Source organism: Neopsephotus bourkii, unplaced genomic scaffold (genome assembly GCF_033783945.1).
Source record: "Neopsephotus bourkii isolate Nb327-2 ecotype Australia unplaced genomic scaffold, CSIRO-AGI_Nbou_v1 NB_1749, whole genome shotgun sequence".
Taxonomy (NCBI): Eukaryota; Metazoa; Chordata; class Aves; order Psittaciformes; family Psittacidae; genus Neopsephotus; species Neopsephotus bourkii.
Genome location: NW_026902223.1, coordinates 710,120 through 731,907, shown reverse-complemented (window position 1 = coordinate 731,907; position 21,788 = coordinate 710,120). Strand labels below are relative to the sequence as shown.

General features: G+C 53.9%; 3 protein-coding genes across 10 annotated transcripts in view; 1 reads left to right on the top strand and 2 right to left on the bottom strand.

The window, feature by feature from the left end:
- Positions 1-276: 276 nt before the first annotated feature.
- Positions 277-6,100, bottom strand: GAA (alpha glucosidase). The gene is made up of 19 exons (XM_061376988.1): positions 5,716-6,100; positions 5,483-5,628; positions 5,064-5,229; positions 4,640-4,736; positions 4,438-4,557; positions 4,177-4,295; positions 3,929-4,060; positions 3,693-3,803; positions 3,452-3,565; positions 3,269-3,353; positions 3,047-3,164; positions 2,591-2,724; positions 2,346-2,497; positions 2,087-2,235; positions 1,852-1,993; positions 1,571-1,669; positions 1,259-1,423; positions 767-919; positions 277-486 (listed from the first exon to the last, which is right to left on the bottom strand). Exons 1-19 carry the CDS (start codon positions 6,082-6,084, stop codon positions 427-429), a joined length of 2,631 nt encoding a protein of 876 aa, XP_061232972.1. The 5' UTR covers positions 6,085-6,100; the 3' UTR covers positions 277-426.
- A 206-nt stretch (positions 6,101-6,306) lies between these two features.
- On the bottom strand, positions 6,307-18,162 carry CCDC40 (coiled-coil domain containing 40). Of its 3 annotated transcripts, none has more exons than XM_061376940.1 (19): positions 18,056-18,156; positions 17,471-17,581; positions 16,914-17,083; positions 16,563-16,749; positions 15,973-16,056; positions 15,665-15,884; positions 14,667-14,824; positions 13,703-13,825; positions 13,216-13,337; positions 12,262-12,505; positions 11,972-12,154; positions 10,723-10,968; positions 9,794-10,007; positions 9,194-9,363; positions 8,980-9,071; positions 8,299-8,419; positions 7,478-7,666; positions 7,166-7,324; positions 6,307-6,603 (listed from the first exon to the last, which is right to left on the bottom strand). In XM_061376940.1, exons 1-19 carry the CDS (start codon positions 18,059-18,061, stop codon positions 6,358-6,360), a joined length of 3,045 nt encoding a protein of 1,014 aa, XP_061232924.1. In that variant the 5' UTR covers positions 18,062-18,156; the 3' UTR covers positions 6,307-6,357. The 3 variants fall into 3 exon arrangements, with proteins under 3 accessions (XP_061232924.1, XP_061232922.1, XP_061232923.1); XM_061376938.1 differs by having other exon boundaries at positions 16,563-16,661; positions 16,915-17,083; XM_061376939.1 differs by lacking the exon at positions 17,471-17,581 and having other exon boundaries at positions 16,563-16,661; positions 16,915-17,083; positions 18,056-18,162.
- Positions 18,163-18,354: 192 nt separating this feature from the next.
- Positions 18,355-21,788, top strand: part of TBC1D16 (TBC1 domain family member 16) — a 28,987-nt gene continuing 25,553 nt past the window's right edge. For 3 of the 6 annotated variants that reach the window (XM_061377451.1, XM_061377450.1, XM_061377446.1), the window contains exon 1: positions 18,355-18,498. The gene's annotated coding sequence lies outside the window, so the exon portion shown is untranslated. Of the gene's footprint in view, positions 18,499-18,690; positions 18,768-20,022; positions 20,234-21,066; positions 21,091-21,788 lie in introns of those variants that run through there. The other 3 variants (XM_061377447.1, XM_061377448.1, XM_061377449.1) reach the window with 3 other exon arrangements.

The window sequence follows — 21,788 nt, the reverse complement described above, 5'->3', positions numbered from 1 at the left end:
TGTCCCCATCAGCTCCCAGGCAGGGATGGGGGGTTCCCAGCCAGGGGGTGCTGAGCCAGGGCAGGCAGCAGCAGAGGGGCACAGACACAGCCTGGGCTGCTCCCTGCAAACAGCAGCTTTATTACAGCCCCCTTGCCCCTGTGCAGATCCCACTCCCCCAGAGCACAGCCGGAGCTCCCGGGCAGTTCACCAGTGCCGCACTCAGCAGTGCTGCGGCTCCCAAGGCACTTGGGTCTTTTCCCCTGTTTTGTGGAAGATGAAGGTTCCCCTATCCCCAGGGGGTGTGCAGGGACCCCGGTGCAGGTCCAGTCTATACCCTGGTAACTCCTGTTAGCCAGGAGGGAAGCCAAAGCCCAAGAGCTGCATTGTATGGGATGGATTTGGCCCCAGAGCAGGAGGAAGCAGCTTGGTGCATCCAGCAGGGGCTCAGGACCAACTGATCACAAACTGCTCCCACATGGGCAGCGACACGGGGACTCTCAGCACCTGGGGGAGAAGGAAGGGTCAGCCCAGGGAGAAGCAGGGATGGAGCCCAGGGAGAAGCAGGGATGGAGCCCAGGGCGAAGCAGGGATGGAGCCCAGGGAGAAGCAGGGATGGAGCCCAGGGAGAAGCAGAGATGGAGCCCAGGGAGAAGCAGAGATGGAGCCCAGGGAGAAGCAGGGGTGGAGCCCAGGGAGAAGCAGGGATGGAGCCCAGGGAGAAGCAGGGATGGAGCCCAGGGAGAAGCAGAGATGGAGCCCAGGGCCTCCGGCCGGCAGCACTCACCTGGGTGTCGCTGCGGTAGGAGAAGTCATCCACGAGGGCACCGTTGGCCAGGACTTGCCGGGGAGGGCTGGGGACACCCAGCACGGTCACAGCCTCCAGCAGGACCCCATCGAGGTGGGCACTTGCCTGCAGGAGCTGGCTGAGCACGGCACCCTGTGGGGACAGCAGGGCCGTCACCGTGCTCCCAGGCCCCACAGGCACCCAGGGCTTTTCAATGGGTCCTGCCCACTGCAGGGCACCCATCACAGAGAGTGGCAAAGCCATTTACCAGGCTGCACGGCACTACTGGTGCAGAAAGAGCCACATCCCCGCCACAGCACCTTTCCTTCCCAGAGCTCCCAGAGGGGGCTCCTGGACCCCACCAGGGCTGTAGCCACAGCCTGGCACTTTTGGCACACCCAGCTCAGCTGCACCAGGGCACGGTGCTGCCCGTGGGCACCAGGACCCACACGTGGCAGTGAAGCCCCGTGCCCAGACACCCCCATCGCTCACGTGCGTGGCCAGGAAGAGGAGCTCGGTGTAGTCGCCCCTCTCAAAGCTCTGCCAGCTCTCCCCATCGTCCCAGAACAGGTCTCCCCTGGCGAAGCCGCCCGGTGTCAGCGCCACCACCAAGGCCATGCCCTTCTTGCGGGACTCGGCAGTGTTGAACGCGGGCTCCTGGGGCACAGGACCGGGCTCAGCTCCGGGTGCTCCCGCAGCAGCTCTGCCCCGGCCCAGCCGGACACCGCAGGCGCGTTCGGCAGCACCGGCTCCGGGGTCAGGGTTGTGCCCCACGCCTGTCACCGCAGCGCGGAGAGGACTCACCTGCAGTGGCAGGATGTGCCCTGCGCGGATGTGGACGTTGATGGTGTCCAGGGGAGCGGGCAGCAGGATCCACTGCCCTTTGCTGTGAATGGTGGAGTCCTAAATGACAACAACAAGAGGAAGCAGCAGGTGCAGGGCACTGATGCCCCACGCTGTGGTCCTCGAACGGCCACAAGTGAAGGTGGGTGAGGTCCAAGTCCTCAGCACAGCCCTGGGAACGCCCATGGGGCCCCGCAGCAAAGCCCTGGTGCAGGCACCGGGGATGGCGGGGGAGCACCCACCCCTGCCAGGCTGTACCACGTCCCCGCTGGGAAGTAGCCGCTGACTTTGGTGTGCCCGGCCTCCAGCACGGGTGTGATGAGCAGCCCCGCGCCCCACAGCAGCTGGCGGTCCACAGCCCACGTGTTGCGGTCCTGGGGGAACCTGGGCAGGAGGGGATGGGAGGCGAGGGGAGGGGAGGGCAGTGCAGCGCCGGGAGCCCCTCACCCCATCCCCGAGCCAGGGCCCCGCGCTCACTCGAGGAACAGCGGCCGCGCCACCGTCTCCCCGGCAGAGTGAGCGCGGTGGAAGAGGGTGTAGAGGAAGGGCAGGAGGGAGTAGCGGAGGTGGAGGACGCTCCTCATGGCGGCCTGGGCAGCGGGGCTGAAGGCGTACGGCTCCTGCGGCTGTGGGGGAGAGGACGAAGGGCGATGCTTGGGCCATGCACTGGTGCCTTCTGGGCACTCCGGTGGACTCCCCGCAGCTTCCCGATGGGATGAGGGCTCCCAGTGCTCACCCGCGCCCCGTGGTCGTTGTGGTTCCTCATGAAGGGGTAGAAGGCGCCCAGCTGGGTCCAGCGCACACACAGCTCCTCCGACGTGTCCCCCGCGAAGCCGCAGATGTCAGCACCCACCAGCGGCACCCCAAAGAGGTTGAAGAGCAGCACCTCTGCAGGGCAGGCGCAGAGGATGTCGGGGTGCTGGGGTACGGAGCCTGCCGAGGAGGTGCAGGGGAGATGGAGCCCAGCACCCTGCAGCATACCTGGTATGGAGTAGTAGAGCTGCTCCCAGTCGCTGCCGACGTCCCCGGTCCAGTGCCCCGCGTAGCGCCCGTGCCCAGCGAATGTGGAGCGGGAGATGATGAAGGGGCGCGTGCCCCGGACCCTCAGCAGCGCGCTGCGGGCAGGATGGGCCCCACTCAGCACTGCCCAGCCAGGGAACGGGCTCAGCAGCTCAGCAGCAGCACGAGGCTGGCGTGTGCCAGGGCAGACACCCAGTGCCACCATGGCCATGGGGCAGGTGACACGGACAGCGCACAGGACATGAGCACCCGGCCCATTGATGCGTTACAGACCAAATCCTCACCCACCCATCGAATGCCTTCCCCATATGCAAGCATCCCACTAAGGAGGAGCCTCTCTCCCAGCTCCGGCATCCCGTGGGATGTGCATCAGCTCCTCCTGGACAGCAGGAGGTGCAGCAGGAGCCACAGGCTTACTCGTGGGAGGCAATGGCCTCGGTGAGCCCGTAGAGGCTGTGCAGGTTGTAGTGGGAGGACAGGTACTGCTGGCTGGAAGCACAGATGGTCCCGGCTTGGAGCCGTCCTCCAAACACGCCTGCACGGGATGAGGGTGAGCTCAGAGCCTGCTCAGGGTCAGAGCATCCCCCGGGGTCCTCCTGGTGCTCCCACCCTGGGCAGGGGCTGGTGCTGCTCCCGTACCTGGCACGTAGGGGGGATGCTCCAGGTTGTTGTTGGGGCAGCCGTCCTGGGAGCCCTCCACAAAGTTCGATGGCTCGTTCATGTCCTGGGTTGTGGGGGAAAGGACGGGATGGCCTCGCTGCAGCACCGGGACCCGCAGAGATGCAGGGTGGGATGCAGAGAGCTGCGGGCGGGAGCACTCACAATCCACAGGCCATCGAAGGGCACCTGCTCGTGGAAGTCCTTCACCATGTCGTGCCACCACTCCCGAGTCTCTGGGTTGGTGAAGTCTGGGAAGACCGTCGGGCCCGGCCAGACCTGCGGGAGGGAGGCAGCAACAGGCAAAGCCCCACAGCCCCCATGACCATCACTGGGGCCATCCCCTGCCCTGTGCCCTCCAGCTCCCAGGCCTGCTGCAGTCACCCCACACTATCCCTGCACTCACCTTCCCAACGAGGGGCTGTCCCGTGGCGTTCCGGATGAACACCCCCCGCTTCAGTCCCTCGTCGTAGGGCTTGTAGGTGCCGGGAGGCCCCGAGCTGCTGATCCCAGGGTCCTGGCAGGGCACAGAGCCAGGGCTCCAGCAGCAAGGGCAGGGAACAGCCTCCACTCTCCGGTGAGGGAGCTCCATCACTGCCCTTGGCGCAGCTGGAAGGCCCGGCACAACCGGGGGTCACTCACCACAATCATGATGTACCTCAGCCCGCGGCGGTGGAACTCCCGCACCATCTCCGGGTAGTCCTTAAAGCTTCTCTTGTTGAAGGTGAAATCCCTCTTGGCATCTGCATAATCCAGGTCGTTCCACTGCACATCCTGTGGGTGATGGCACCGGTGACCAGGGAGGAGCAGGGACCCCCACCCCATGGCGCTCCCTATTAGACCCCACGGCTGCTCTGGGGCAGAGGCTCTGGGGCGCAGCCAAGCCGTACCTGGGGGAAGCGGGCTGCTGACATGTTGGCCACAGCCTGCCGGGTGATGTCGGTGGAGGAGTAGCCCCAGCGGCAGAGGTGGAAGCCCAGGCCCCAGTACGGGGGCATGAAGGGGAACCCTGGAAGCCAGGAGGGCAGGTGATGGACAGATGGGATCAGGCATGGCCAGGCACCGTGATCCCTGCAGCCCCCTGCACCACGCTGCTGCCAGCAGAGCCATCCCGGGAGCCCCCGTGCCCCACATCCCCAGCTCAGCCCTACCAACAACATCCAGGTACTGCCGCACCACGCTCTTGGGGTCGGGGCCCAGGAACACGTAGAAGTCCAGGATCCCGCCCGTCGTGCGCCAGGTCAGGGCCGGGCTGGGCTGCAGGAGCACGTCTGGGGAAGCACAAGCACCGGAGGAGCCAGGTGGGGATGGGGACAGGACCGAGCCCGTGCCCAGCGCCCCCGCGGGACTCACCCATTGCATTGCTGTTCAGCAGAAAGACACCGTGGGCAGAGCCATCGTCCTCCATCCCCAGGTAGAACGGGTGGGAGCCGTAGAGGTTGACCTGGGGCTGGAGCAGAGCACGGTGCCGGTGAGGCTCCACCAAGGACCCCAACACAGCACCCACCTGCCCCTTGCCTCCAGCCAGCAGACTTGGGGTACAAACCCCGGCTCTGCGGCCCCAAACACTGCTCGAGTTGGCCCTGAGCAAGAGCCCTGGACTGCAGCTTCAGAGCCTTGCTGAGCCCCAGCAGGACAGAGCCTGGCCCATGGGGTTACCCAGGGCTCAGCTCAGCTGGACACGCTTCCCCAGCCAAGGACAAGACAGAAGAGGCCACGGGACCACCCCTGCAAGTAGAGCTGAGCTGGCTCCCTGCCCCTCGGCTCTGCTCCATACCATGGGTGCCATGTCCCGGTTCCAGAGGGTGACCCTGGTCCACGCTGTGTCAAGAACCAGCGGTGTCAGGTGCTCCCCCAGCCCAGAGATGAAGTGGGAGGGCAGGGAGGTGGAGATCTGCAGGAACTGGTCTGCGAAGAAGAGCGGCGCGACCGTGGTGTTGAGCCTGCCAAGGGAGAGGGAAGCACGGAGCTGGAGGCAGGGATACAGATGCCCATCACCGGGTGAAACCAAACCAGGTTTTGGCTCAGATCTGGGATTTCTGCTTCCCTTCCCAGCCACTGAACCAAAGGGGAGGCAAAGCAAAGCCCCGCTGGCTGCCACCCTTCTGCCTGCACCAGTGTCCCATCACCTCCCTTACCGGAGTCAGGTCCCTCACCAGATCCCTTTGGGAAGCCCAGGGCAGGATGGGCACTTACAGGACCTGCCCACCGCGCTGCCGGTAAACGACGAGGCCGAAGGGGTCCTCGTTGATCTGCACCCCATAGAGCGTGGCGGCCGCTCGCCCGCTCACCCGTGGCGTGTCCAAGGGCACCTCATAGCGCTGCCGGGCCGGGTCCCGCAGCTGCGAGGCAGAGAGGGGGGGATCGGCTGGGGACCGGGACCAGGGGACCAGGACAGCGGGATCAGGAAGCGGGGCACGGGAGCGCACCGTGAAGCGCAGGCGGGCCGGGGTCTCCAGCAGCACGTCCAGCCGCAGGCAGCCCACGTCCCCCGGCAGGAAGCTGGCGGCGACGCGGCGGAGCCGGGCCGTGAACCCGCTGCCGGTGGCCGTCACGTTCTCCGCCCGGTAACTGCGGTAGCCGCGGGGAAAGAAGCACCAGGGCGGGCCGGGGTCGGCGGGGACGTAGCAGCAGCCCCGCGCCTCGCAGCCCTCCCGCGCCAGCAGCCGCTCGGGGCCGCAGTCGAAGCGGCTGCCCGGGGGCACATCGCAGACGGCGGCCCCTGCGCCGAGCCCCGCGGCGGGCACCAGCAGCGCCAGCAGCGCCCCGGCGGCGGCAGCGACCCCCGGCCCCGGCATGGCCCCGGCTCCCAGCAGGCGCGGCGGGCCCGGAGCGCGTCACCGCTGCCCCCGCCTCCGGGGCGGGACCGGCACCGACACCGGCACCGGGCGGGCGGCTTCGCCCTCGCGTTCCCCGCCCCGGAGCCGCCGGTGAGGGAGCGGAGCAGGGCCGGCGCTGGCCCGGGGAGAGGGGAAAGGGGCTACAAGTGAAAGGCAGAGAGCAGCCAGCGGAGCGGGGAATGAGTCAGGTTTTCTTTCGTTACAAACACCAGGAGGCGGTGCTGGGGCCCCTCAGGCTTCCTGCGGGGTCAGCCTGGACTGCACGCACCGGCCGAGCCAGTGCAGAGTCCGCTGGTGCTCAGGATGCTCCTGCTGGACCCGACCGATGATGGCATGAACGGTGCGGAGCCGGGCCTGCAGTTCCTGCTGCTTGCTCCTCCAGGCTTGCTCAGAGCGGCAGAGGGGACTGTACTTCCCTTCCTTCAGTGCCTGCAGGTGCTTCTGGCGGGTCTGATGGGCCACAAGCTCCAGAAGGTTCTGAGGAAAGCAGAAAGGAAATGGTTTTGACAGCAGGCTGCACATAGAACTAAGAGACTGCTGTAACCATTCCACTGTGAACTGGAAGGGCTGCTTAAGGCCAGTGCTGTGAAGTCCCCCTCATTCTGTGGCTTGCAGATGCAGCATCATGTCACAGAACTCCATAAATCGGAGGAACACCCATGCACACAAGGCAATTTGTTAGGACAGGGTTTCACCAACTCAAAACCCCCATGGGAGCTCATTCAAGACCTGGAGCTGCTCTCAGATGTGTCATATCCCTGGGAGCTGGCAGCTGGTGCTCCTACAGGAAAGCTGGTACTAGATATTTTCCAGATAGAAACAATGCCCTTCAGGTGAAGGCTGCCTTGCCAAGAGTACAACTGCAGCATCCGTTCAGGTCCACCATGAGCCCTCAGAATGTGCTCAGTTCACCAAAAGTGTTGCTAAAGCCCACACCAGTGTGCCCAGTTCAGGGTGGTGATGAGACAGGGAGATGGCCAGCAAAGAAAGCAGCAGGTTCTGTTTGGCTCACATGCTGCACATAAGGGGATGTGCTCACCCATCGCTTCTCATTCCGAAGGTGTTCTGAATCTGAATCAAGGATGTCAGACTCTGCCTGCAGCCTGCACACCTCCTCCTGCTTCTGGGAGACAGCAGCACTGAGGGAGGCCTGGGTGCTCTCCAGCTCCAGGATGGTTTTGTCACAGTCCTGAGTACTCTGGTTAATGGAAGATAAGGAAATGGCAGGTTCTGGTTCCATAGCTCAGCTGTGCTCCCAGCCATCTTCCCAGAGCTCCTGTGCTGGTGCTAATGACAAGGCACATACGGGCCATAGCCCACGAGCTCTCGCAGCCCTGCCCTTCTTGCTCACCTTCTGGGTCTCACTGATCTTCTTTCTCAGCTCCTCTTTCTTGCGGTGGAAGTCGCTCTTGGTGAAACGTTTCTTATCTGCAGTCTTCTGCCCCTCTCCACGAGCTGTTACTGCCTCTCTACGAGAAACACACGCCTCCATCTCACGAGTCAGCTTCTCCTGTTGCTTCATCAGCTGGCTGTAGCGGACCTGCCATTTGTCACGATACAAAACAGGCTGAAAATGACTGTGTGCAAATGGCCCCTCACTGAAGTCTCCTGTGCGGCCCATCCCGTCAGCATGAACCAGATACATGTGACACGTGAGTGTTGGCAAGCCAAGTTTGTTCTAAATGCAGACTGATTTGCCCTGTGTGGATCTGGAAGGCAGAAGGCTGGATTATCAACTTGTATAAAGTAACCTCCAAATTGCTTCACTGGAACTCATTAGCAAGAGCTGCAGCAGAAGAGCAGAAGCATCCTAAGAACGAAAGGGAAGAGTTGCTTTGCCAGAAGAGAGACAACTTCCCTAACCCGTGATGAGGATGATGCAATGTTTAGTAATCAGCATTTCTTTGCTTATAAATTGGGGTCACAGAGGAAGGAGGCACATACAGCATTTTAAACACTGCTGCAGCCTGGTATGCAGCACACAGACGCAGCCAGGGCACACGTGCTGGGTGCATTTAATTCAGGTTGGGTGCTTAGATTTCCAGTACTGCTGCGGCCTGGAAGATCCTATCTCCCGCCTGTTTCTCACCTCTTGCCTTGCATGTCAGCACACCAAAGCTGAATATGCTGTGAGCAGCTTCCCCTCCTCAGCCCTCTTTCCCAGAGGCTTACTTGCATCCTGTGAATCTCTATTTTCATGGCTGGGATTTCGCCCCCTCCTGTCCCAGAATCCACTGCCGCTCGCATCTCTCTGGTCAGCTGGATCTTTTTCTCCCATAGCATGATTTGATGCCTTCAAGGACAGGAAAGGGAAAGCGGTGCCTTAGTAAACAACAGGGAGGATGCTCTCTGTGTGCACACTCCTGAAAGCCACTCTGAACACAGCTGAATGGTTCAGCAGAAACTGAGGGTTTGTGTGTGGGACATATAAAAGGGCAGGAGCAGAGCAGTGTGAGAGCACACAGGAAGCTCCACTACTCAGAAAATGGTACGAAGATTGTAAAAACAAGCGTGCCCAGACTGCCAGGGGGCTGCTGGGCCCCAGTTACCTGCCCAGAGCAGCACACTCACTCTGAGCTACTGGCATGGGGGACAGCGTGCAGATTCCCACACAGATCCTGGCAACATCCAGCACAAGCAAGCGTACTGGAATCGTTAAAGCCAACATCTTTCAGCTCTTGCTGGTTCCAGAGTTAACTAAAGCATCCTTCAGTTTCTGTCTTTCAAAAACTAATTAAATCCCTTTCATCCTCCTCAAGGAGGACAGAAGTACATTTGCTGGTGCTGTAACATGGACACAGATACAAAGGTTCAAAGACTGTGGCACAAAGCAGGAACCTCTCTGGTACCTACTCTGCTTCCACCACGCTGTTCAGGAGTCTTTCCTTCTCCTCAGACAATTGACTATGCCTCTCCTGCAGCTCAACTGCTTCTTTTTCTGCTTCCTAGATCGGGGAAGCATAAAACAACAGGGCATTGTCAGACTGAGGAAGTTTGACAGGATCACTGTTTGCCTCCAATCTGCATGGGAGGTTGAGGCCTGGAAACGAGATGTCACCCTCTGTACCTTGAGAGCGCGTATGAACTCGTTCTCTGTTATTGTGTTGCTGCACTGCAGCTCCTCGTAGCTGCTGTTATTCTTGTTGATCAACACATTCAACTTTACCAAGTCCCTGTACATGTTCTTCATGTGATGTTCGATGTCTTTCTGTTCTTTTGTTTCCTGCTGAATTTCATCTGCAGGTGAACAGAGAAATGTCTTTAACTTCCCTCAAGCACTGAGCTGACTACAGCCAAGGGGTGACAGGCTGCCATTAGACCACAGTTGTTCTTGGACAAGGAAAGTGCTATCACTGCGAGAGACATTTACCTACAACTACTTGCAGACTTGATTTAAAGAGGTGTAACTCAGGACATGGTCACTAGGGTGTAACTGTGCCAGTTCAGACAGCAGGATCAATCCTTAGAGGAAATACCACACAAAGCAGCAGAAGGTGCCTGGCCCACAGCCCCAGGATATAGCACTGGAGACACTGGTGTTACTGCTTACACAATGTATAGGAGGACAGAAAGAATTCTTTGGTGAAGGCCTAGCATCACCCATCTGCAGGCCTTCATTCCCTTTTTCCTCCCTTCAAGGATGAACATCTTAAGGGGAATGACTTACTTTCTGTGCGCAGTTTCTTCTGCTGCATTATGGTCAACCGGTTCTTTAACATATCCAAGGAGGCAATTTGCTCCTCCTGTTCACGTGTTAACTTGACCAGCTCTTTTTGCTGATTCAGCCAGTTCTTCTGCAGTGTCATCACCTCAGAGTTACATTCTTCTATCTCCTTATTCAGCCTGTTAATCTCAATTTCCAGTGGTCCCAATTCTTGCCCCTGCACAAGCGCAAGGTTTGGGATAAATCGGGCAGAAGCTGCTGGAGCACTTGTTCATAGCACCATTGCAGAAAGCCCATCCAGCTGCTGAGCTGCCAACTAAACACTTCAGCTATACTGTTAATTTGCCAGTTAGTTACTTTCTGCCTCCATTTCCCATGAGTTGGATGGGACCCAATCATTCCTGACCTTGCAGGAATAAATGCAACAGAAGCCCCAAAGGTTCTCAAAATCTGTGGCAAACTCCTAAGCTCTCCCAACATGTAAATCTGGACACACACAAGTTTGCAGAGTATATGCCATAGCACCCATTTTCACACTCGTATCCATAAAGGGCTCACAGTGCTATGGACAGAGCTGGGTATCACCTGAATGGGGCCACCATCAAGTGACTTAAATCACTCCACCTACTCCATTCCCCCTTGCCAGCCTTTGCAGATTCCATAAGGAGATCCTATTTACTCCCAGAGTATTGATGCCGTTCAGTATTTCCATCAGGCACACCCTCATTGCACAATTCCCTAACACCACCTCCTCTTCCCATGCTTTAAGAACTATCTGACAAGTGTAAACACTTACATTAAGTACTGCAGCTTTTAACTCACAATGGGGATGCCTGCTGGGTGTGAACTACCCACCAGTTACATTTAGCAAGGATCTGTGGTCACCACAAAGAATAAAATCAAGTTTGGCACTGAAACACAAAAGTACACACCCCCAGCTCAAAAAGAATCTCCTCCAGCCTCTTGTTGTATCGGCTGATGGCCCGTCCCTTCTTCTCAGCCAGGAGGTTGCGCTTTGCGATCTCTCTTTGCCTGCAGCTGACCAGATTATGGATACTGTTTATTTCCTTGTCCAGCTCACAAAGTGTTTTCTGGAGCACTGCCAGCCTGCAGGTGGTGTGAGTTGTGTTCAGAACAACCTGGGCCGTATCATTCTCAACCTTGGAGAAATGCAGCTCCTGGGAATATCAACAGACAGAAAACAAATTACTGTCACCACCAGCAACTCAGTGATTTGGAATGCCCACTTATCAAACACAGGTTCTAGATTCTGCTCTACTACAAGCCGTAAGCAAGCTACTTACCCTCTCTGTACCTTTATTTCCTCATCCGTTGACAGGAGATAGCAATATTTACCTCTGCCATAAGGCTGTCGGGAATCATTAGGGAGCCTAAACATCCCACCCTCCTTTAACAGACCACACTCTTCATTTCTGCAAGTATCTTCCTTGCCCATCTCTATCTGGCTAACAGTAGTAGGACATTGCTATATTGTACCTTCTCCACCATACCTGACACACACACCCCACCTAACAATTTCTCACAATGGAAGCCAACCCTGGAAGTCTTCCAGTTACTTAAGATATGCCCTCGATTTAAAAGAGCCAGGGGTAGGCTGAAGTAACACATGGAAATGTAGAAGTGTGAGCGTGTTGCGTTAGTGCCAGCCTACACAGCTCAGTATGATAAATACCACACTGAGGCTTCCAGCTTTTCCTACCTGTACCCGTTGTACACTCCCAAAGAGAGCAACTTGTCATGCCATAAAGAACTGTGGGTCTGGTTTGACTGTTCCCTGGACTCTAATCCTCACCAGGGAACTGAAAGCATGCTCATATCATATTCTGTGATAGAGCACAGAGATTTAAGTTAATTTGATGTGGAGTAGAGAAGTACTGGTAATACCTTATAGTAAATACTTCCAGAATTCATTATTCTGCCCGATTTTTTAAGTAAAGAACAAATAGTAAATTATGTGCCAGGCCCTTTTGGCCAAGCTCTTTCACATACACCAGTATCCTGCAGTAAGACACTGGAAGAACCAAATTGGAGTCACAAACTCAGCAGACTTTCAATTACAGACCTGAAAACCAGAATGAAGACACTGACAAAACATGCTTGAGAAACACTGCTCTGGGCAGTTTCATTTCCCTGCCCTCCCAAATGGGAGAGATACCATACCAGATCTGTTTTTCTCCTCTGAAGTTGTGCAATCAGCTGTGAGAAGTGCTTTGTAGCTTTGTTGGATATCAGCTGGTCCTGAAGCTTTGCCACGATTTCATTCTCCATCTGCTCTTTGACCTTGGTTCCTTTCTCTATATCCTTAATGAGCAACATCAACTCATTCAGATGAGCTGCTTGATCCTAAAAAGCAGGGAAGACAGAGACAGGATCACTACAACTGTTTGGGGAAGGGTATTAAATACCTGTATACAGTTCTAAAAGGTTCTTCTTTCATGGACCCCTCTCACCATCTTAGTCCTATTGATGGCCTGCTCTGTCTCATGCAGAATGCGATCATAGGTGCTAAATTCAATCTTCAGGGCCTCCTGCGCTGAAAGGCACTGGGCAATCAGTTTCTTTGTTGTACTGGCATGGTTCTGTGAGCGGCTCAGGGTGCTGACAAGCGTCTCATTCTTCTCCTCCTCTTTCCTGATCGATTTGCTACAGCCAAGGATGTCCGTTTCTAGGGACTTGAGGTCGTGACTGTATTTGCTGGAGGGGCAAAGAGAATGGAAAATCACCACAGGGGTTGATTTGTGTGCTGAACATACTATTGCAGCAGCAACTCATCAAGACAGGAGATCTTTATAAAGGCTAGTTTGCTGCGACAGTGCAGAATCATCAGAAGATGGATGGAGGCATTAAGATTTAAAAGGAAATGACTGAAAGATGGAATTAATTTTCCTACAGACATGTCCCACCTCCCATTCTTATCAGGATGCCACCATGTAAAAGCATATTGTTTGTTCACAGAGAACCAGTCAAGCTTTAAGACTCCAGACCAAATAAACACTTCCTTTGGCAACAATAGGAAGGTTTTCCTGAAGATTCCTAAAGCCATCACAAGCCCTAACCAAAAGTGGCAGATAGATCCTTCTTGATGTTGAGCTGTCTGGATTGAGAGATGTTGCAAAGGTGATGGAACTCTTTTAAAGGAATAAAATAGAATAGAAAAACTCTAAACAGCTTAAAATGCCCCACACATTTCAAGGGAGAGCTGTGTTTTGAATAAAGAAAATAGTAACAAAGAAGTGTGCTTCTTATCCTTAACCTCATCATGTGCTTTAGAGCAGCAGACTTGTTCTGACTGACATATCCTGCACTTACATTAATGAACTTGACAAAGGCACACTGTCCCTTTTAGAATCCCTCTTGGACAGATTATCTGAGGCTTCTCCTGGGACTGTTTCCAGACACCCTACCTCAACAGCTCCTGTGTGGCAACGTAGGCCTCATCTCTTTGCTTCATTCCAGCCAAGCTGCTATTCCAGTAGTTCATCAGTCGCTTTTTCTCCATGTTAATAGCCTGTACCTCCATACAAGCCTAGGGAAGAGAGAGGTGGTAGATGGGATGAATCTATACTGTGTTGAAAAACCAAATTCTGTTCATAATATCTTGGGCAGGAACAGCTTCAGCTAATGTGTGTCTGGGTTACTGTCACAGCAGACCACAGAGCATAGGTCTGCAGGAAGAAAAATGCTCAGAAGTTGGAGGAGGAAGTGATTTACTGGCAATTCTCAGTGACAAAGGTTGGGGGAGAGGGAAAAACAAGAAGTTTTCATTCCTCCAAGCAGAAACAAAACCATACAACTCTGGCCTACTTTGTATGTACCACATGAGTGTGAGCCAAAGGGGCCAGTCCTTCCAGAGGGAAATACTAACCAGAAGTGAATAAAGCACCCTCCTACCTCATTTACTGCTTGCCGAGTTACTTTTGTGTTTTCTGCCTGGGCCACAAACTGAGCTTCAAGCAGAGCAATCTGTTCTTGGAGTTCATATGCTTTTCTGGTTAAGCGGTCTAGGAGAAAGTCCTAAAGAGTCAGAGCCAAACAGTTCAGGATGAGTAACATAATCCCAGTCTTAATCAACTATATTCTGCAAGAATAACACAGGCTAGAAAAGGAATTATATTGGCAACTGGATTAGACTGTATCCCTGCTAAAACTTTCCCATTCCTATACAAATGGCTCATGGATGCAGCAGTGACAATTTTCAACAGATTGAGACCTTTTTTCCTGTTTTTATTATTCCATCTGCAGTAGTAGTTGATACTTCAGTTCTGAAGCAACATCCATTCCTGTGAGCATACATTATATTGTGCCACCTCCCCAGCAGCCGGGAACCTTAATGATTTCTGGGTTTCAATCCTTTGTTAAAGAAACATCTAAATCCATTGATTTCAACTGTTCTCATGCAATTCTGCATTAGTAACTCTCAGCCTGCGTCGTGCTGCAGGCAGAAGGCAGCAGAGGGAGCTCCAGGCCACCAACCAGCTCTGCTCAGCTTCAGAGTTTGCTTTTCATTGTGAAACTCGTTGTGACTCAGAACAATTCTCGAGACTTGAACATGTGAAACTTCTTCATTAAACATTTCTGTTCTCCCACACCCCCTTTGCTTCAGTGCAGAGTGATTGACTGTTATAAGGCTCGTCAAAAACCTCTGGGCAGCGCCACTGTCTTGGGGTGGGGATTCTCAGTTTTAGAAAAGCCTGTGGGGTTTGGGGTTTTTCTCGATTATTTGGGAAAAAAATCCCCACCGATGTTCCCCGATTGAGTCACTGCAGCCTTCCTCTGGCAGGGCAGCACGTCCTCCACCACCACCACTGGCATCTGGAGTTAGTTATCTACTTTAAAAGACAGTTTTACTCAGTACCTGTTTTCTCTTTTCCACCTCAGCCTGGAGCTTCTCTGCCTCAGCCTTCTTTGTTGACTTTTTCATAAGTAAAATGTTATGATGCATATCCTCATCCATATTCTGCACGTAGATGAGGTGCAAGGCCAGGTTTTCAACCTGGGTCTGCATCGCAGATACTGAGGAGGCAGGAGAAAAAGTATTTAGAGAAACGCATTTGTAGGATAGACTTTAAAGAGTGATAAAAAGGAAAGGAATATAGAAGGACCCAAAACAAAACCACACACATACCAGGTAAATCAGCCCTCCCTGAAATAGCAATTTGCATCAGCTTTGAAGTATAGCTCCACAAGCTAAGATAAAACGATTGGTAAGCAATTCCCTTGACTCCCAGCACATGAATCCCAGGAAATCAAAGAGGGGCCTCAGGAGGCTGGGAGTCCACTCCTCTGCCCCAAACCAGAACTGTCTCCTTCTCAGCCTCTTCAATGCTTCCCTAATTTCTTTCAGTAACCTTCAGAAACTTTCCAGGCAATCATTTGAATGCTTTGCTATCCTTGCCATTGCAATTGTTTTACTGTTTCCTATCCAAATGCCTGCAGCACAAAAAGAATTAGCCAAGTCTGATTGTGGGGCTGGAATGGGCTGCCACATGGATGGTGCTCTCCTATGCCTGGATGCCCCTAATGACATTTGCAATCTCATCGCACCCCTGCAGAGACACAGGTAAACATTACACTGATAGGAATTTTTCCCTGCTAAGTTGCAGAAGAGCCACCTGCCAGGAATGGACTTAGTTTTAGTCCTAAAGACCTTCTGAGAATTACAACATAAAACCATGGTCTCAGAAACAACTGAAATTATATAAGGGAATATAATTAAGCAGGAATAGCTGTGAAACTTTTCAGCAAGTGCATTATTCCTGTTTAATTTACTCTGCTTTTCAACCCAGTGCTTGACTCAGATTCAGATTCATTTCTCCTTATAATACCAGAATTAGGAAATACTGCCTCAGTCACCTTTCCTGCGTTCATCATCTGCATTCTGACACACGGTCTTGTAAGTGAGCCTCAGGCCCTCCAGTTCCTCTTCCAGCTGCTCACGCACTGCGGCCGCCTGTGAGCGGCGGTCTTGGCTCTTCTCCAGCTCCCGCTGCAAATGGGCCAACTGCTGCTGTGCTCCGTACAGAACCACCCCAAGCTCTTCCCGCTGTTCCTTGCCCTTCCTCATATCTGCCCTCTGCCAACACAAGAGGAAATCAGCTCTCTCCCTTCAGCTTGCACAGGGACGGGCTGCTGCAGGAGGGCAAAGAAAGAATGCTGCATACCAGCTCCTGAAGCTCTAGGTTCACTTTTTCCATCTGCTTAGTAAGGTAATTCTTCAGAGCAGCCTGGAATCTTCTCATCAGAGGCTGTAAGGTAGGATGTTGAGAAACTTTAACACACTTGTGTCAATAAATTATGAAGAAACCTTGCTGCTGTTCCCACTATTAAATAAAACATCTTATTTTCTTCCCTAGACACTCACATTCTCAATTTAGCTGCACTCACTTGGCAAGCGAGGAGAGTTACATAGTGGGTATTAGCTGAAATCAGAAAGTGACTACTGAGAATATCTGAAAGTCAGAAACTTATCAGAAGAGCTACATCTGAGAACCCATCCACTCGCTGCAAGTACTGCTCTTTCAAGAGCCATGAAAAGCATCAGGTTTACCCTTTATATTGCTCACTTCTGAGCCTGCAGCTCTGGGGTTAATGCTGAGGGAGCAGACACACTCACTACTTTTGTGAAAGTTATTTTTAAAGACATAGTTTTAGCAGACAGCCAACCCCCTGCTTACAATTTACCACACACATTTTAGACAAATAAAAATCTCAAGCCTGCAAAGGAGTGTGACAAGATTTGAGGACTTCTCACATGTTCTGGATCCAAGACAACCAACTCTGTTTCTTCTGCGGTTTTCTCACTTCTGGGTATTTCACGTTCCTCAGCCCCATGCTGCTGCCATTCCTCTTCCTGTTTTTGGTCACCATGCTCACTTGTAAGTGCTCCAAACTGCTCAAAGGCAGATTCTAAATAGAGAAAACTGGGTTCTCCAGTGTTATGTGAACCCCACACCCCCCAAAATAAGAAGATAAAGAAAAAGGCTTAGATGTCACAGTATTGTGCCTTCAGTTGAGTTAGTAATGATCAGATAAGGAGAAAACCAGGAACTGTGCTTGATAGCTGGTATCAGGTGTTGTGCTGTCAATAAAGAATTGAATGATACCTGACTCTGCGCAGCTGCTCAGCTCCACTGACAAAGCAGATGCCTGCAGAGGAGCTCCTGCAGGAAGGGGAGTGTTTCCTCTGTCTGTCACTGGCTGCTCCATGTCCCTCAGCTCAGAAGGAGAACTGTCACATTCTGCTGTGTCCGAGAATGTCTCAGGAGGTTTTTCCTGAAACATAAAACTCAGCACCTGAAACACCTTTACAATCTACCCCTATTTGCCCCTAAAAGTCTCCTTATTTTTGTCAACATGAGACGTGAACAATGCAGACAAAGGATCAACAAGAGGCCTTGTTCTAAAATCAGTGCACAGAGATACTGGCAAAGCTGTGTTACTCTCAAGAAAAACTTACACATACACAGCACAACAAGGGAACCTCCCCAGGTTTGTCAGAGCTTTTCTATACTTTGTGTTTGACCAATTCACTGCTTCTCTGCCCCAGGTTTCATTGGGTTTGCGTTTGCAGCAATAAAACTGCACCAACAGAATGTGAAGTTACAAACACTGGGCATACACTCTGTGAATAAGGTTATAGATAATATTATAGTGTCTCACTTCTGTAGCTCCAGAGACCTCTCCTTCTGCTGGGGGAAGCACCTTCTCTTTATCCTCCAGAGGAACAGACTCTTCCTCTTCGTTCTCCTTCCCGTTCTCCGGTTCCATGGCCTAGCATACACCACAGGGGAAGAGTAGAACAGCAGCATGTGCACTTTGTTTAACATCATTGTAACAGGAATGTAACAACTGGGCACAGGCGTTCAATTTAGAAGTTTAATTTCATTCACAAAACCAGTCACACAGCAAGGCTGGAGACAGCACAGACCCTGACAGACTCCTGCACACCCCTTGGGATCTCCTGATTTTAGCTCACATCTACTGAAACAAATAAATGCCCTTAGGGGTTTATTAAAGAACCTCTTCTGGCTTGCAACACATATAGCCAAATTGTTCTCTGTTTCCTTTTCGTAGAGACACTTTTTATCCCATATCCTTTTTGCCAAATTCAAGTATTGTGCAACAGAAGAAGAAAACTTATCACCAACGCAGCCCAATGAAAAAAGACCAAGCATATGCATCTATGAAACATGGAAAACCTCCTTTGTAAGGTGTCTGCAGCAGAAACGTGTCAGAGGAAATCACCTCCATAGCGAGATGGGGGGGAACCTGGATTATATCCTGCTCAGCAGAGCCTAATTCCGGTCCAGATCCCCCTGCTGCGGCAGCAGGAGCCTTATCCACGGGGCTGGCCTGTACCTGCAACCAGAGGCAAGAAAGAGAGTGACCCCGAGCCGCGGGCCCCGGTCGGGCCCCGGTGGAGCGGCCCCGGTGGGACCCAGCTCCGCACTCACCCACCACCGGCAGCACCATCTTCCCCGTTGCCCGGCGACGCGTCAACACCTGGTCACGTGCTAGCTGTGGGCCGCACCATCTCAGCCCGCGGAGGGGGAGCTCGGGCCGCACCACCTCAGCCGCTGGGGGGGAGGGGGTGTGCACGGGCCGCACCACCTCAGCCCGCCGGGCCCGGGCCAGACCTGCTGTGTCCCGGCCGCCATGGCCGCGCCGGCCCCGGTGCGGGGCAGCAGGTAACGGCGGGGGACGGGCGGGGCGGGCCGAAGTTGCTCTTTGCCCTTCCTTCCCTGGGGCGGCCCCACCTGAGGCAGCTCCGAGCAGCCCCGGGTCACGCCGGCGGGGAGCGGGAGAGGCGGGGCCGCCGGGCGGGCACACCCCTGCCGGGCTGGGCCGGGTGGAGCGGGGCGGCGGCGGTCCCGGTGCGGGGGCCCGGGTGGGCGCTGGGCCCGGCCGTCCCGTCCCGTTCCTCAGCCAGAAGTTTCCCCGGGGGTCGTCGTTGCCGGTAAAAGCACCGGGGCCGCGGAGGGGGGGGGGTCGCTCTGTGCGGACGCGTTGAGCGGCGGGGTCGTGGCTCTGGGCTGCGGCGCTGGCCCGGGCCGGCCGCTCCTCACGCGTGGAGCTGTCACATGGGGCCGCGGCTCCCGGTGTCCCGCCCGGTGATGCACCATTTCCTTATCCCGTTCTTTGTCTTCCCGAGGGTCGCTGGGGAGGGGCTGTGAAACCGGGATGAGAAGCGGTTCTTAAACTTCATCTGCCGCTCCTATGGAGCGGCTCCGCGCAGCCCCGGGTACCGGCACCTTTCCTTCCCTTTGGGAGGTGGCCCTGCTCCCAAAGCACCCCGCTGTGTTTCTTCCTTAGCCGAGTTCAGCGGAGACATAAAGATGGATGTTGGGATTCTTGGTAATTATTTGATGTGTGGCCTTCAGGCGCTCCGGGGCAGGGATTACGTGTTGATATATTGCTCACTGTGCTGCTGACACTAAAATAACTCTGCTTCTTCTCTGAAGTCTGCCTTTTTGGTTCTCAGACTAGAAGCTTGTCGTGTAAAGGTATTATGTTCTCAGCTGCCACTCTGAATAGGAAGTAATAAAAATGAAATATCTTTTAAGAGAAAATAGTAGAAATATTGAGACCAGGACAGCTCAGGGTGAAGAGCTGGGGCTTGCTGCTTCTTTTGTTCCTTTCCGTCTGTGGGCTTAGAGGAGCTCTTCCTTGTTCTGGTGATAACTTTGCTGGATTGCTGGGATGGGGCAGTGTTGAGTCGTCCGGCAGGCACGGAATGGGGGGTAGGGGGAAAGGCGACTCCTTTCAAAGCATCAGAGACAGCTGTTCCGACTTCTGGTGTATTAAGAAACGACTTTGCAATTAGTTCATCGTCTCAGCTGTGATATCAGGTTCTGGGAATTCTTCACCTGCTGTTACTGGGGGCGTTACCATGCCACGGCTGCAGGGCATTGGGAACGAAAGGCCATAAAAAGTTACCTACTGCACAAGCGCTGCAGTTAAGTGACATGAAACTATGTTTAATCTGGAGATGGAGGGCCATATGGCACAAATAATTTCCTGCACAGAAGCGTGTGTTGTGGTTTGGCTCCTGGTGCTGGAGGGAGAGAAGCTTCTTGTTTGCTTTCTTTCTGCCTCAGCAGGTGTGGCTGGAAGCAGCAGGCAGGCTCCCACCATAGCATTTGGTTTCCCGTTTTGTCTCTGCATCACAATCTTGCAGTATTTAGTCTGCTGTCCCTTTTTTACCTTCTCAGCTGAGACACATCTGAGTGAAGCTGTTCCACTGAAGCGACTGGGATCAGAGCTGAATCCTGTCAGGATCCCAGCCCTGGCTGGTGACTGCTGGTTCTCTGCCTTTCCTCTGTGCTCCACGTGCCACTGCTGCACCAGCGGCTCAGGAATGAAAGACTTTTTGGTGACCTACATAGTTCTCCCCATGCGATGGCTTCAGAATGGTTCCCTATGGTAAACATTTTTACTTGATTTGGCTAGGTCATCTTAAATAGCTCCAGCTAATAGCTGTAGTTCTGGAAGCTTTATTTCCCCCTAATGAAGAGGTATTGCAGTACAAAGGGAAGGTTGTTTCACAGCTCTCATGTACAACTAGAGTAGTAGAGATGAAGGGAGTGACTAGCTGAGAGGTGCACAGATAATCCATTCAGAGGACTAGAAAAAACCTGTGAGTCCTGACCCCAGGCTCCAGTCCCTGCTCTGCCTTCCAGCACGCTGTAACCTGTGCTTGAACCGCCAGAGATACAGAGACACATGTGCTTTTCCCAAGGGGAGAAAGGGGCAGGAGCTTGTGCTGTGTCAGAGACCTCCCTGTTGCAGTGACTCTGTACTCCTTAAATATGTAACATCAAATTAAAGTTGTTAAGGGCAGGAAAGACAAAAGACTGATCCGTTTTTCTTACTTCAGGCATTTCATGCTTCAGTTCAGTGCCGATGTTTGACGGCTCATGTTTCTCCTCTGCGCCCAGACTTGCTGTAGGTCTCATGTTTCGCTCCAAGAGCCCTGTAGCTCGCCTTATTTTGCTTGTAAAGCTATTAAACTCGCACAGCAAGTTTGTCCTTGGAGCCACAAGACCCTCTGCCAGGCACCAAGTGCTCAGCAGTGTGACTCGTTGGCAGCAGCCAACCCCAAAGCGTGGCTGTCATCTGCCTCTATGGGCTAAACTCATTTGTGAGAGGAGCCTTGTTGCCTTGTGTGCTCTGTGTCAGCTTTGTAATGTGCAGGAGCCCTGCATTGCCCTCCTGTGCCGGAATACAGGAATCTTGTGCAACCGGAGGCAGCACCATTTGGTCCAGCAGCGAGTGCCAAGGTGAGGGTGTGATCTGCCAAGGCAAACAGCATTTGTTGGTGGTAGGTTTGGGAGAAGGGCACGTCTGAGGGAGGCGAGCAGCCGGCATTGCTTGAGCTGCTGCTGGCTGGAACTGCTCAGGCTCTTGCGAGCAGGCTCCTGGGGTGATTTCAGGAGCTGGCTCCCAAGCACGTTTGTGAGCTCTGGTGTAGCTGAGAAGTGCTGGCACTGCCTGGGAGAGCAGCCAAGGGCTGCGTGAACAGACTCAGTAGCTGTAGCAAAGAGCTTTAGCGGCGACAGTTGATGTGTGGGAGAAGAAAATGTATGTGTGGTTAATAAATATTGGCACTCAGTAAGAGTTTTTCAGCTAATTCGGTGCCTGAGCTGCTGGGGAGCTGGGTTGTCTCTGCCACGTTGAAAAGGATCCTTCAGATCAGGGCATAAATAGAAAACTAATAGGAGAGAACCTTTTTTTGTGAATGGTGCTAATTCACTGCTGACTGAGCAGCAGGACAGATCTCATTGGCCTTCCCAAGCTCACACAAGAAGCAGCAGCAAATCCTGCTTCTTCTCCAGGCCCATGGCCTGTGTGTGCAGACACTGTTCCACACAAAAAGGGCTGAGAATAGAGCAAACCCTGCAGATCTGGTCTTTTTGTTTGCTGGTTTCTGTTGTATGAGCTCTTGCCTTTTGGGAAAGAGAGGCACCTTCTTCACAAG